Source organism: Tachypleus tridentatus, chromosome 13 (assembly GCF_004210375.1).
Source record: "Tachypleus tridentatus isolate NWPU-2018 chromosome 13, ASM421037v1, whole genome shotgun sequence".
Classification (NCBI taxonomy): Eukaryota; Metazoa; Arthropoda; class Merostomata; order Xiphosura; family Limulidae; genus Tachypleus; species Tachypleus tridentatus.
In genome coordinates, this window is record NC_134837.1 from 163,025,590 (window position 1) to 163,039,617 (window position 14,028).

At 31.5% G+C, this 14,028-nt stretch overlaps 1 protein-coding gene and 1 long non-coding RNA gene across 6 annotated transcripts in view; one reads left to right on the forward strand and one right to left on the reverse strand.

The window, feature by feature from the left end:
* The window catches only part of SWIP (strumpellin and WASH-interacting protein), a 73,358-nt gene extending 67,232 nt beyond the window's left edge, over window positions 1-6,126 (forward strand). For 3 of the 5 annotated variants that reach the window (XM_076484735.1, XM_076484737.1, XM_076484738.1), the window contains one exon: window positions 3,174-6,126. In XM_076484735.1, the coding sequence (XP_076340850.1) occupies window positions 3,174-3,208 (35 nt within the window). In that variant the 3' untranslated portion in view covers window positions 3,209-6,126. The remainder of the gene's footprint in view (window positions 1-3,173) is intronic. The other 2 variants (XM_076484736.1, XM_076484739.1) reach the window with 1 other exon arrangement.
* Window positions 6,127-10,155: 4,029 nt separating this feature from the next.
* Window positions 10,156-12,369, reverse strand: LOC143241134 (uncharacterized). The gene is made up of 2 exons (XR_013022198.1): window positions 11,753-12,369; window positions 10,156-10,803 (listed from the first exon to the last, which is right to left on the reverse strand). It is a non-coding gene; the product is annotated as an uncharacterized LOC143241134 (long non-coding RNA).
* Between the last annotated feature and the right edge of the window lie 1,659 nt (window positions 12,370-14,028).

The following is a 14,028-nucleotide window of genomic DNA, read 5'->3' on the forward strand; positions in this document are numbered from 1 at the left end:
CCCAATATGATCAATGGTGCATGATAGATATGTACTCTGCCGAGTGCTCCAGAATCCTCCACCTTTCCTCTCTTGTCGTCCTATTTTCAGTTTAGTCTTTCCTCCCTAAGACTTCTGTTGTCCAAGATAGCCATTTGCTTTCACACCAATTTCTTTACCTTCCATCTTCCACCTATACTCTAATTTTGATCCTAATTAGCTTCTTTGTCAGGTTTGCTCCCTCAGTTTCTGTTGGGCTCATTCTGCTTCATCTCTGGTCATACTTTCAACCTTTTTTTTTTCCTATGGTCTATCCCCTGTCACATTAACTGGTTGTGTTTGTCATCTCTATAGGCTGATGTATTCAGACTTATCCATTGAAATATTACTGTCTCCCCAACATTTCTTCTCGTCAAATTTGTCATATCACTGTGTCTTTGGCTGCTTGTATTTTCCATCTATTGAAAGAAATTGTTCAGGCTGGAATGTGGATTACTCTCTATTCACTCATTATCTTTACTATCTGGCTGTATATATCTCAGGTGAATATTGTCTCTATACCATGGTATTTTGACACATTTTCCATTTGCCTTCGACTTGGGCACAAGTGGCATGTCTAGTAGTATGTACTTGTATGTCTTTATTTGTCCATAAATTTAACTTAGAAGCAGACCACCATAAGTAAAGCAAAAGAGGATTTCTGCTCAACCTTGTTAACCAAGGAGGCTTCTTCTTGGATTTAAAGTAGGAATTTAACTTACAATATAACCAAAAATTTCCCCACTTAGTGAGAAGAGGGAAAAGCTTTAATCACTTTTCTCCTTGGAATAAGTTTCCAGGGAGACCAGATGTCAGAATTTTCCTTGTAATACTGTGTTCAGGATGACAACACCTTGTTCCCATTGTATAGCCTCAGTAGAGGCCTCCATTTCTCATTAATTATGGATGAAGAAAGTTTCTTTCCTTGCTCCTATGTTTGAGGGACTTCATTTACCTTGTTATACCAACAACGGGATGTATGTACACTGTTCTATGCCTGTGGTTGGGCAAGTATTCTATATTCTCCTTGTAATTTCAGGTACAGGGTGTCTACTCTGCATTTTTGCTTTTATGTCTGAGCTGACCAGTTATTTCTAGGTGGTTACTTTCCACCTGGTTTTACTTTTAGATGCATATACTTAGACCTCCCCCCCTTTTCAGTGTGGTATTCTAGCTTTGTGTGTGAGGAGGTCAGATCATATCAAAAGTTAACGTTTTCTTACACTGAAAATGTATTTCTCCCAGGAACTTATCTCCTCTCACACACTTTCCACCCTTCCTCCTCACTGCCTTGATTATTCATTTTGGGTCCTGCCAATTCTTGAAAGTGAGGACTGAGTGGAAAAATCAGAGGATGTTAGCGGTACCAGTATAAGTAGTGTAATAGTATTGGTGATGGGTGGTCACAAGCTACATTATACGTTCAAAAGTGACACAAAATTTGTGGAGTATATTAACTGGTGTGTTTAGTGTTAAGTTTTTTAGCAATACTGAGGGGCAGAAAGAAGATTAAGATAGCTTTGTGTGATTGGAGGTAAGTATTGGAAAATAATTTTCAGTATAAGTAAATGTTAACTTCTGAAGGTGCTCAGACACAACAGAGAATGAAATATTGTGAAATACTGTCATTGTTTTTAATTATTTGATAAAAAATTTAACATTTGCAAAAAAAATGCTCATTAGTTATCCATCATAATACTCCTTATGTTTTAAATATTATGAAATTAGTGAAGCATTAAACTTCTAATAACATCTTACTTTTTGGCCAGAAAAAGAACTGTACAGGATAAGATTAATTTTTTTATGTCTCAGTCTTTCATTAAATTTTGGGAAATATTTTTCTTGTTTCAGTAAATTCACAAGAATTTAATTACATTTGTGACATTCTGTCCACTATGCATAAATAATGTTTTATTAAAAGTTTTTTGTTGTTTTTTCCCCACACGTTTTTCAACATTTGAATTAAAACTTCTCTGTGATTTGATAATGAATCTGTAACATGACATGGAAAAGCTGTATAATTTTAACCCGTTACAAGTAATAAAAAAAGTCCATTAAGAGTAAAGTAAAAATCTAAAAAATGAAATTGTGGCAACCTATACCATTATTATTTAACAAATGATTATTGATTTTCTTTTGCTAAATGGACCATGTCTATTGGTTAATTTGCTAGACGATATATTGGAAGAGCTAAGGCTCAAGCTGCTTTGTTGCTGAATGCATTTTATACTTACAGTTATGGCCATGTTATAAAAGTAATTGTTGATTCTGTCGATTGGTTTGAGGTAGAGGGTGCTATCAACTGACTGCTTTCCTTCTGGTCACTGGTTCTAAATTAGAGATGGCTACTTGAATCTTAATAGCCTCTGATCTTACTATTTAACCTGTGTGTGCATAAGGTGTCACTTAGGTTGAAAATACCAATACGTTCACTAAATACCAGAATAATTTGCTGTTCTAGAATGAGAATTAATTGTAAATATTCTGTGTTTAACTGAAATTTTTCCATCTTGGAAAATCCAAAGAGAAATTGCATATGTCTTATGACTGGATTTAAAGGATATAGCATGTTTTGTCAATCTGATTTATAGCAGTGTAAAATATGTTACTGGTAAATTTTTGAACCCCAGGTATAATAATTTAGAATTATAAATGTATTAAAATAGGTGAACACATTTTAGGCATCTTCTGTTGGTTAAGTTAAATCTCTTATGTATTTAGTTATTTACAATTTAATGTATTGAATTTTTCATTGGCTACAACTTCCTTAATGGATTAAATGAATGATATTTTACCCATTTGTTGTGTTCTTCATTATTATTTAAACATTTAATTAATAAAGTTTGTACTTAAACATGAAGACTTGTCACAATTTAACATTGCTATTATGAGCTCTTACCAAATCTGTTGAGTTGCAACAGTTTCTTAATTCTTATTGGCAGATGTTTAATTTATCAAAAAGTTTTATTATATCATTTATGTTGTTAAATAATAAATTTTTTTAAAGTGTTAAATGAGTTTTACCATTTTCTTTGTTCACTTTGAAACTATGCATTAATTAAAGACAATTCAGAACTTGTGATCTATGTTACTTTATATACTGAGACAGAAAAAACATATTAATATATTATTAGCACAGCTTTCTTCTGTTTTAGGTTATGGGTCTCAGCCTCCTCCAACTGTTCTATAAACAGACTGGATGCTTTGAAAAGAGCTCTCCAACTGTCTTCTCTAAAGTCACACACTAACATTTATTCCTTATGGACAACTGGATGTTTTTACAACTAACTGTCTTATTTTTTTATTCTAGCATTATTTAGACATATTGAATATTTTTGGCAATGTTAGAATGTCTTTTGGTCTACATTTTATAATTCTCTAGACTTGCCTTATGGTTTTTACTCTTATTTTAACCTAAGCATTCTATAAACATACTGTTGTTCACTACAACTTTCTCACTTTCTTCTTTTTCTTCATATTCTAGTATTCTGTAAACATACTAGATTATTTTTACAGCAACTGCTGTTTTTTGAATTTCAAGATTGTATACACCAGTATTTTGTAGACAAACTTTATGTTCAGAAAGCAATTTGTCTACTTGTGTTTTCTTACAGTATCTACCTACCTTATTTCACACACTGCTATTTATAAAAACTTCAGACAAACTGATTATTCTTACAGTATCCATCTGATATCAGATTAATATTCTACTAACAAGCATACTGTCATAGCAACTGACCAGTTGTATTATTCCACACACAATAATATTTTTCCAAGCAAACTGATTATTCTCATAATGGTCAACCAGATGTCTTTTGAGTTCACTAATTTTACTTTTGTGTATTACTGTGTAACATATTTAATACAACTTTTCTTTATTTAGCTTTTGCTTAACAATATTACACAAAAACAAATCATTGAGATTTGATTAATTGTGAATAACAAAATAGTTTAGTGTAATATATGATTGTTTTACTGTTGTGAGTATTGGGACTGGTTTGATTTTACAAATATCTCATTGCATTGCAACTGGTGTTTTTTTTCTTGTTTCTTTATTTGAAACTGTAATTTTTAAAATAATAGGCTGTTCACTCTCTTCTTTGTTTTATCCTAAAGAGATTAATTGAAACAGTACTCTTAATCTGAGGCATTGTTATAGAAATTATAAAACTGATTGTACTTATGATCCTCATTGTAGTATTTTTAAGTAAGTAATATAAAATTGAAAGAAATAATATGTATTTTATGCAAGTTTTATTATTGAAATTAAATAAATTTTAATTTATTTAATGTTAACACTCATAATAAAAATGTACATTTCAAAAAACACACAGACCTGTAAAAATATAGTAGAATTCAGGTAGAAAAAGTAAATAACCCACCAGGTAACGAGAATTTTTCTTTTATTTGCCAGGTTACTGGGCAACTACTTTTACTAGGACTGCTTAATAAAATAATCTTTCTTCACAGGTTATTTAATGAAGACAAAAGTTTGTCACTTAACTCATAACCTTTTGTTAGTATTCTTGCCACTACATAAATGAAAAAGAAATAACCACCTACTTGTGCCTAAGAACTAAGTAATTAAACTTTTAGTCAAAAGTGAAACATTTAATTTGGTATTTTAATTTGAATAGTTTTTATAAAGCATAAGCAACGTATAACTGAAATTTGTTTTGTTACTTTATTGGTTAATTTTTACATTTCTCATTTTCTTAATCATTGTGTTTTATTTTTCCCTGAAGAGGCAATAAACTGAAGATACTACAAGAAGTGTTGAAAACTTCAGATGGTTAATTTAAGACTGACTTCACTTTTTCTTACTTGTTAAATAATAAAGTTTAGAAATTCAATATTGTGTGCAGTTTTCCTTATCTATTGTATAATGCAGTTGGTGATGTATAGGAGACGCACTTTTTTTTTATATACATTTGGTTCTGTAGTTTTATGATACATCAAAATAGTAGTAAAAGCTTTAAAAGTAAGTGTTTATCCTGTTTTAAACTATTGGTTCTATAGTTTTATCATATATCAAAATAGTAGTAAAAGCTCTAAAAGTAAGTGTTTATCAACTTGTTTTGCATGTTAAGTTGATAATGAAGTTGTTATATCTCAAAAAATGTCTGTATCATAGTTATTGTAAAATAACTTTTCAACTTAAAAAGTTGATAGTTTATAATTGATATTCATTGTAAAATTGTTCATATGTGACAAATATTGTAAAGTAATATTAGGCTTACAACAACCTTAAGGGAAAAAGTGGAAGAAATGGATTATATTATATTGCAAGATTTTCCAGTTTTTAGATTTCTTGAAATCATTACATCCTTTGTATGTTAAGTCTTTTGAATGCTCTTGAGACTCATTTTGTCATGTTAAACATAAGAAAGTTAAATTTTTAGTGAACCACAATGCCTTGACCAATGCGAAATTTGTATGGAAACAGCATTCCAGTTTAATATCTTTGTTGAATGTTTTTTTTTACAGTTTTATCAGTTAACTACTGGCTTTTTACTTTTTCAATTATTAATAAAATTGGTATTAGATTTAAAAATAATAATTCTCTTACCTATTAATATGCAATTGAATTTGAAGAAAATATCAATGTTGTAAAACTTAACATTTCTTATAATTTGGTGACATTAATTGTAACTTCATCACTTTTAATCACTTAGTCTTTTGTTTGTTTTTTCAACTTTAAGTGAAGTTTATGTTTAAAAATATATGAACTGTTCTGTTGCTGCATATGATAAAGTATGTATTTATTTGTAGATTGGAACATCCTCCTTATAAACTAAAGGTCTAGATAAAAACAAGCTTTTATGACAATTTTTTTCATATTAACTAGAAATTGGTTTGATCAATTGAGGCTTATTTGTTTGATGTACTAATTATGTAGATACTGTCATCCTAGATTTATATATAAACACACAAAAGTCATATTTACATATTATATATAAAAGTATCATTGTATGGCTTCATGAGTGTTCAGTTTGGGTGAATGATATTTATGGTGTTCAGGGATTTCATGAAACTTGATTCTTTGTACATTTTCATGTATAATATCATACTCAAATTAAACCTGGTAATAAAGCTGTTAGAAACTTATATTTGTATATCTGGACTTGCATTTTAATCTTTTTAGAAATTTTTTAAAGGTAAAACATACATTTTTCAGTGTCTATCATTTCATTTAGGATGAAAATTTTATTTGACTAATTACAAAATAAACAACCTTCAAAATAATTTTTGTATGCTAAAAGTCATGATGAAAAACTATATATCTTACTGTTTAATAATATTTTTTCACGTTTCACACACTGAATTGAAATGTTTAACCATTATTTATTGCCAGTATTTATAGGTCCTAACAATGGTGGTAACTGAAAACATATCCTTAATCGTATTTAAGGTTTTTAAGTTACTTAGTGGTCCATTGGTGAGCTCCTTCATTTCATATCACTAAAATATTGTTTGATCCCTGCTGTGGATGTAGCTCAGATAGCTCATTCCATAGTTTTACAACTAAACAAATTAGATCTTAGGAATCAAAAGGTAAAAAATATATAGATAAATGTTTCATTATTTTCACCAATTAGTTACCAAAATATTTCTAAAAGTCTTACATTAAAAAAAAAAATTAATTTTAGGAGCAAGCTGTTCCTATATTGAACTTTTTTTCTAACATGTTAATTTCAAAAATTAAATTTATGAAAGATAAATGTAAACATATAGCATTACAAGGGTTAGAAAAACAAATTATATTGAAAAATAATAATTTACTACTTTAATGACTATACTAACTTATTTTATTTTATACAAACATGAATTGCTTCATCAAATTTTAAATGTTTGCTTTTATAAGGTGAATGGTCTTTAACCAATTTTTTTATGTATTAATATATTTAAAAAATTGCTGGATGAGTTATTTTTCTTATTTTAACATCCAGTCTGCCAGTCAGTGAGACTGAATTTGGGAAACTGGATAGACTATAGAGGGATGTCAGGTTTTTGGTATTTAAGGTTGAACATCGTAAATGTATTCCAATAAGGGACACACTATGTTGTCCTCAAAAAGGTACACTTCATTGCTAAAAGAGTTTTTCCACAGAAATGCAGGGTTTAAGGAGTTGACTAGACTGTGCTTTTATGCACAAGTTAGTAAAAGTGTTCATGGCCAGGCAAATATTACACTTAGCTATTTCACAGTGGCTGTCACTTTCAACAGGTCTGTCTAAAGCTGCAGGGAAAACTGCTTTATTTAGCTAAGAAATTGTGTGTGTGTATATATATATTTCATTTGATAATGCTGCATGTGTGAACTAAATCTTTAGGGTTTGTTTCAAAACACAACACACACATGGTGTGCAAGAGGTAGAGGATTCAATCCTGTCTATATCCTTTATTTTACTTGTTGCTAAACATTGTTTCAGTAACCAAACGATTTTGTTAAAATGAAAAATCTTTGTTTGTAGTTTTCCAAGTTAAAGAAAAGTGGATGTTTATAGTGTAAACGCTTTACAAGTATATGACACGTAATATTAAACCACTCATTAATCACAGACGAATCTGTCACACTGTTTTAGCAAAAGATGTGATTTAAATGTTGTACTTTCGATCTAGGTCGTGAAGTCAAATAATGATATCTTGGCATTATGCCCTAGTTTGTGTCCACTCCGTATCCAAGTTTAATGACCAGTAGCGGTTTTACAGAGGCGCTGCAAACCTTAAACTTTTCCACTGGGAGATAACCATAAGTAAAAGCAGTATAACCCATTTAAACTACAACGGAGGGTAGTCCTTCCTCAAATCCTCCTCCTTTAATACTCCAACCCACAATTTTAAGGTGTAAAATTATCACTGTTGACAACGCTTTTATTCTTTTTCTTTATTTTTACGTTTCATACCTACTGAAGATAAAATTTCTGATTAATTGCAACTTGTTTGATGTGTCATCTTACCATTACAGCATAAAAACAACCAAAATGGCAGAAATTAATAGTGTTGTTATTTCAAACAATGGTTCTGCAAGCTTGGCAACATTCTAAGAAATCGAAATTAAACAAAACAATCGGACGTTTTATCTCTGTTGACAGATAATTAAAGTATATATCATATATAGCGGATTTTAACATATTCTAGAAACTCGTATAAGTGTAACTACTGGTACTGCATCAGTAATCGGAATTAACTCAGTCTTTCGTGTGATGTAGGTCATGCTACCATGACCATTCATTCATATATGTAACCAAATAATTTGTAATAATTGAAAACTATTACGCTAATGACTTATCCAAACACTACAGGCTAAAGGAATGTAAAGTAAACAAGAGCTTTACAACAACAATGTCACGACATATAATTTATTCTTTCTTTAAAGATTGTTACATTTAGGTTAACCTCGGCAGTCGTAAACATTCGAGGTTTTACGAGTTCCGTGTAAGTGCAACTATTAGTTATACATCGAGTCTTGTAAAAGAACTCAAAACGCCTGTTCACTGTCGCTAGGGTCTACATATTGAGTAGTTATATGTTAGTGTCTTTTAGAGGAGTAAGTGTTACAATGCTGATTAAAACATTGTTAAATCACTCATTTTCTATGTAAAATATGACAGGGATCTCACTAGTAGTTAGTTTGGGTTAACTGTAATATTTATGTATATTTTGTTTGGAGTTCTTCCAACAAATAAAATTATGGACCCATAAGCAATTTTATTGGTGTATAATAATGGTTAAAAATCGAAAATAAAATAATTTAGACACATGCAGTTGAGGGCAATGACTATCGAGACTTAGCTCCTTCAATCTCATCCGAAGTTGCTGAGATTTTTTTCTAGGTTCGTTCTCTTGTTAGATTTTCTCGGAATACGTTGATATCTCGATACAGGTATGCAACAATTCTCGCTGATAGTCTGTTTTTGAATTTCGCGCAAAGCTACTCGAGGATTATCTGCGCTAGCCGTCACCTAATTTAACAGTGTAAGACTAGAGGGAAGGCAGCTAGTCATTACCACCCACTGCCAATTCTTGGGCTACTCTTTTACCAACGAATAGTGGGATTGACTGTTACATTATAACGTCCCCACGGCTGAAAGGGCGAACATGTTTGGTGCGACCGGGATTCGAACCAGCGACCCTCGGATTACGAGTCGAACGCCTTAACACATTTGGCCATGACGGGCCCACGCTGATACTTTGTTCAGTACACAGTCTATTAAGTCATTTACCCTTACTCCTTCACGAAAACTTTCCCTGGCTACAGGTGGCAAAAAGCTTGAAGCTACGGATTTGATCAAAATGGGGTTTTGTATCGTTGCAAAAATAGTTGTCTTGTTGTGTTTCGATCAGGCAAACGGGAATCATAAACAGCATGTACATCTATACAATTACCAGTTGGCAATGATATTAGTATGTATTAAAGCCTGACCACATTGTGTGAAATTTAAAGGAAAGCTTATCGATTTTGCCCCACAGTGGCCTAGCAATAGGTCTACAGGCTTACGACTCTAGAAACCGGATTTCGATACCTGTTGTAGGAAGAGTACAGATAGCCCATTGTAAGTTTTTTCTTAATAATAACCAGACCAATTTTATCGATTGAGTGAAAATACAATAATTTTATTACTTTCAGTGTTGAAATGTGTGTTTTATGGCAGAGCCACATTAGGCTATGCTAGTGGATACATTGAAATGTACTAACACTAAAAAGCGTTATTGTACAGCAGATAACTTTACACTATCCTACAGTCATTTGCCTAAATTATATATTCCCTCTAATTATCTTATATTTCAAGGCAAAAAAAATTATTAGTTTCATTTTTGGATTGGGATTTGATTAGTAAACAGTAATTTGTTTTAAGTATACTGTTATTTGAAATAATAAAAACAAGTAAAAGTTGTCTTGGTACCACGGATCAATTACTTCACAAATGTCATTATATTACACTTTACATACTTTTTCTACATTTAAGTGTCACTTTTTACTTAAGGCATATTATCTTCCAATAACTAATTTTATTTATTTGTAATGTTTGTTTCTGCTTTGTTTTCATGTAAGTAAATAAAGAGGTTTGCAATATCATAGTTTGTTCTTTACAAATATTTTGGTTAACTTATTTTAGGATTTTCATACAGATATTCACACGTTTTACAAAGCTGACTTTTATTTCTCAGCACGTCAAAATTGTCTTGGTAGTTAGAAGAACCAACTTCCAAGCAATATGAGCGACATTTTATGTGGTAGTTTATGGAACCGTAAATTAATCATAAACAAATCACAAACATGATAAAACAAATAATTTTTATTTCGTTATATTTTCGTTACGTTTATAAGTAATCTCTTGCATCGTAGCCCAGATAAGTAATGCAAATCACCATTACTGTTTAATTTCATATATTCCAAAAGTTTTATAATTTTTCCTCTATTGGATTTACTGTAACTTCTTGCAAATTTTCAAATTTCAGTGTGAGGCATAAAATAATTCATATCAAACCAGAAAATAAATGGAGGCATCTTCCATCTGATTAACGTGTACAAAATTTTATTTTTAAGAAGCTAGCATTTTGGATAGATCTGGAGCAATTAAAACCTTGTTTGCTCTTAGATGATGCATATATGCATTGTATTATCACTAGTAAAAAATACATATCTGCACCTGAAATCAAACAACACTAATAACAAACAGGATGTTCGAATTAGAAAATATGTGCCAGGATATTCCAGAATATTCCTCGAAACGCCCCAGTTTCGTGTTCGAGGGACCGCTTCTTCCGGTTGATCAGTGACTGTAAAGATTCACGTGAACTACAAATAATATCAAATAATACGTTCCACATACGTCTAGTACATATGGATAAATCATTAAATCCACATCATATTAATTTAGCAATACTGTTGCAATAAACCAGTGAACCTTCTAGAGAAAAGCGTGATAAAAAAACAACAACAAACTTTTCACAATTTCTGTATCAGTAAATTGTTGTCCCTGGAGAAAGTAAATTCTTAGACCGAAGTCTGGACCCCAAAATCTGTGAAGAATCCTTTAGAAGGCCCAAATCTTTCACCAAATCATTAAGGTTACCTTGTGTGAAAAGTTATTATTTACTATCTGTTTCAGATAGAGAACTATCATCATTTATATTGACATCAGATTCAGAATCAGATAAAACTATGTTGAGAATCTCCGGTGAAGTAGATACTGATACATCAGACCAATGAGCAACAGATCTTATGATGTGTTCTGTTTGTGTAAAACAGAAGAAACAAATCGACTTCCAAACATCTCTATGACCTTTGCAGTACCTTATTTATTATTGTATAAAAGGTCTGGGTACAATGTACCAAGCCATTTTTGTTGTAGGCGAGTAAGAAAATAATACTAAGAAAAAGAATTACAATCGGGCCGTTTTGAGCAGAGTTTCCATATAAATCTAACATGCATGTTTTTATGCATTATATGTAGATATCTTTTTTTAGAGAAAATTAAAACTGATAGAGTTAGATAAATTAACTTAAAACAAAAGCAAAAGAAAGGTCTGCGTTAAAAACAGCAAATTCAAACCTCTGACTAACTATATTAGTTTGTTATAACAAAAAAACAAACAAAACGAACTGAAACAGAAATAAATTAAATTAAAAACGTTGCACTAATTTAAAGGATTCGAAGGTACAACCTATACTACGGAATATAAAATGTACCTTAGTTTTGGAGGTGACTCAAAAGATGGGGCTCACATTGCGTTGGGGATACACGGTTTATCAGTCTTAACCTCCATCTTTTGCTGTTACATTTTATAACATTTGCAGCAATATAATTACTATAATCATCTCGCTAGGCTAGATTATAGTTCACAATATATTGTTAGTTAAGGCTACTACACTTAACTTCATAAAGATTACGATAGGCAAACTGACATGTAACTCATATTTCCAGATTTTATGGTTATACAGTTTGAAAAATGGAGTAGAACAATGGTTCCACCATTTTTTTCTCAAAAAATACACGATTACTTAATTTGACGCCATAAATTTTTCTTCTATTCCATTATAAAGAGCTGGGGCTCTCATCTTATATTTATTTGTCCGCAGACATATGACGCCACTTGATTTTACAAGATTGTAAACAATTTCTGATTAGTTCATTACCTAGTTAAAGTACGTGTATATATATATATAAACAGATATCCATGAACATTACATCACATAAATTTCGTCACCAGTATCTATGCCATTGTTTTACCTTATCAGTTTGACCACATGCTCCAGTTGATTGCCAAATCCACCTGGAGTCTTTAGCAGACTTCAAAATATTTTCGCTTAAAAAGTGACAAAATCTTTCAAACATGTACAGAAAGAACATGCTTTTGACTAACAAATCAGGAGCAAAACACAGATAACCAATAATTAAAACATTGGTCTTACATAACAAAAATAAGTTCTGAAAATTCGTTTATTTTCTTCTGCGGTATTTTATACGTCCCAAAATACATGTTTCTGTAATGCCTGTGTTGGTTCAAAACAGACTTTATGATGGAGTACAATTTTCTTTCATTTCAAACTTCCTGTCTGACCATCGCTTAGTTGACAGCAACTACCACAAGCAAGCATTGCTACCTCCTTTAATAATGTACAGGAATGGACAAAAAGTGACCCCCTTGAAAATGTTGTTGATTTGTTGTATCTTTTATTAAATAACAGTAAAATATGTAAAACTATATGATTTTAGAAAGCATTCGGCAAGATCTGTTCAGATATGATTTCAAATCCTAATTTTAACACTGGCTTTCGTAAATACTCGAACTTTTCATGAATTTAATTGCACTTTCTCATAAAAAGTGTTGTGCACGTGCTGTAGTTTTTAGATCTTCTTATTCCAATTAGCCTACAATATGATCAAACAAATTTCTCTGCAATAACATAACGTAAACATGAAACTAAAAAATAACACAAACCACCTTCACAAGTTAATATTCAATCGGCATCCCCTTGAATTTCAGTACTGCTTCACATCAACATGGCATGCTTTCAGTAAATTTGTGCAGATATTCCTGAGCGACTGACTGCCATTCTTCTTTGAGTACTTCGAAAAGTTCATCATCCATGTTTGGCTTACTATCTTTCGTTAATCGGTTTAATCCAACTCATAAATTTTCAATCGAATTAATATTAGGTGATTGACTTGGCCATTACATAACATTAATTCTCTTATTTCTAGCCAGCATGGCCAGGTAGTTAGGGAGCTCGACTCGTAATCTGAGGGTCGTCGGTTCGAATCCCCGTCACACCAAATATGCTCGCCGTTTCAGCCGTGGAGGTGTTATAATGTTACGGTCAATCCAACTATTCGTTGGTAAAAGAGTAGCCCAAGAGTTGGCGGTAGGTGGTGGTGACGAGCTGTCTTCCCTCTAGTCTTACACCGCTAAATTAGGAAAGGTTAGCGCAAATAGCCTTCGTGTAGCATTGCGCGAAATTCACAACAAACCAAACCTAATTTTAACACTGGATTTCGTAAATACCTGAACTTTTTTTATACTTTTAGTTACATTTTCTTATAAAAAGTATTGTGTACCTGCTGTAGAACTCAAGTTATAATGCGGAAAGGAAAATGAGAAATTCCTTGTCCAATACTCCTATGTCAGTAAACTGACATTAAGTTAGTTGTTTTACAAGCACTGACCCGTTTTCATGACTCTATCAGGGAGTGTAGAATAAAAGAATAGCAAAATTAAGATTCCATTGTAATCTGTGTTTGATATAAATTAAAAATAACAAAGTTACATTTATATAGCTAACATAGGGTATGTGATCGAACTGCACTTGTACAGCACAAAGATTTTAAAATAGGAAAGATAATTTTGGGTCACCCTGTATTTTAGAGCTGGCTACAACCATGGTGCTCCAAAAAGTCTGTGATTGCTTTAGAAAATTTGCATCATATCTGTATAAACAGACAAATGGCTATTCTCGCTTAGGTCTGTGGTCAGAACGGATCTGGGATTTTCACTTGTTTA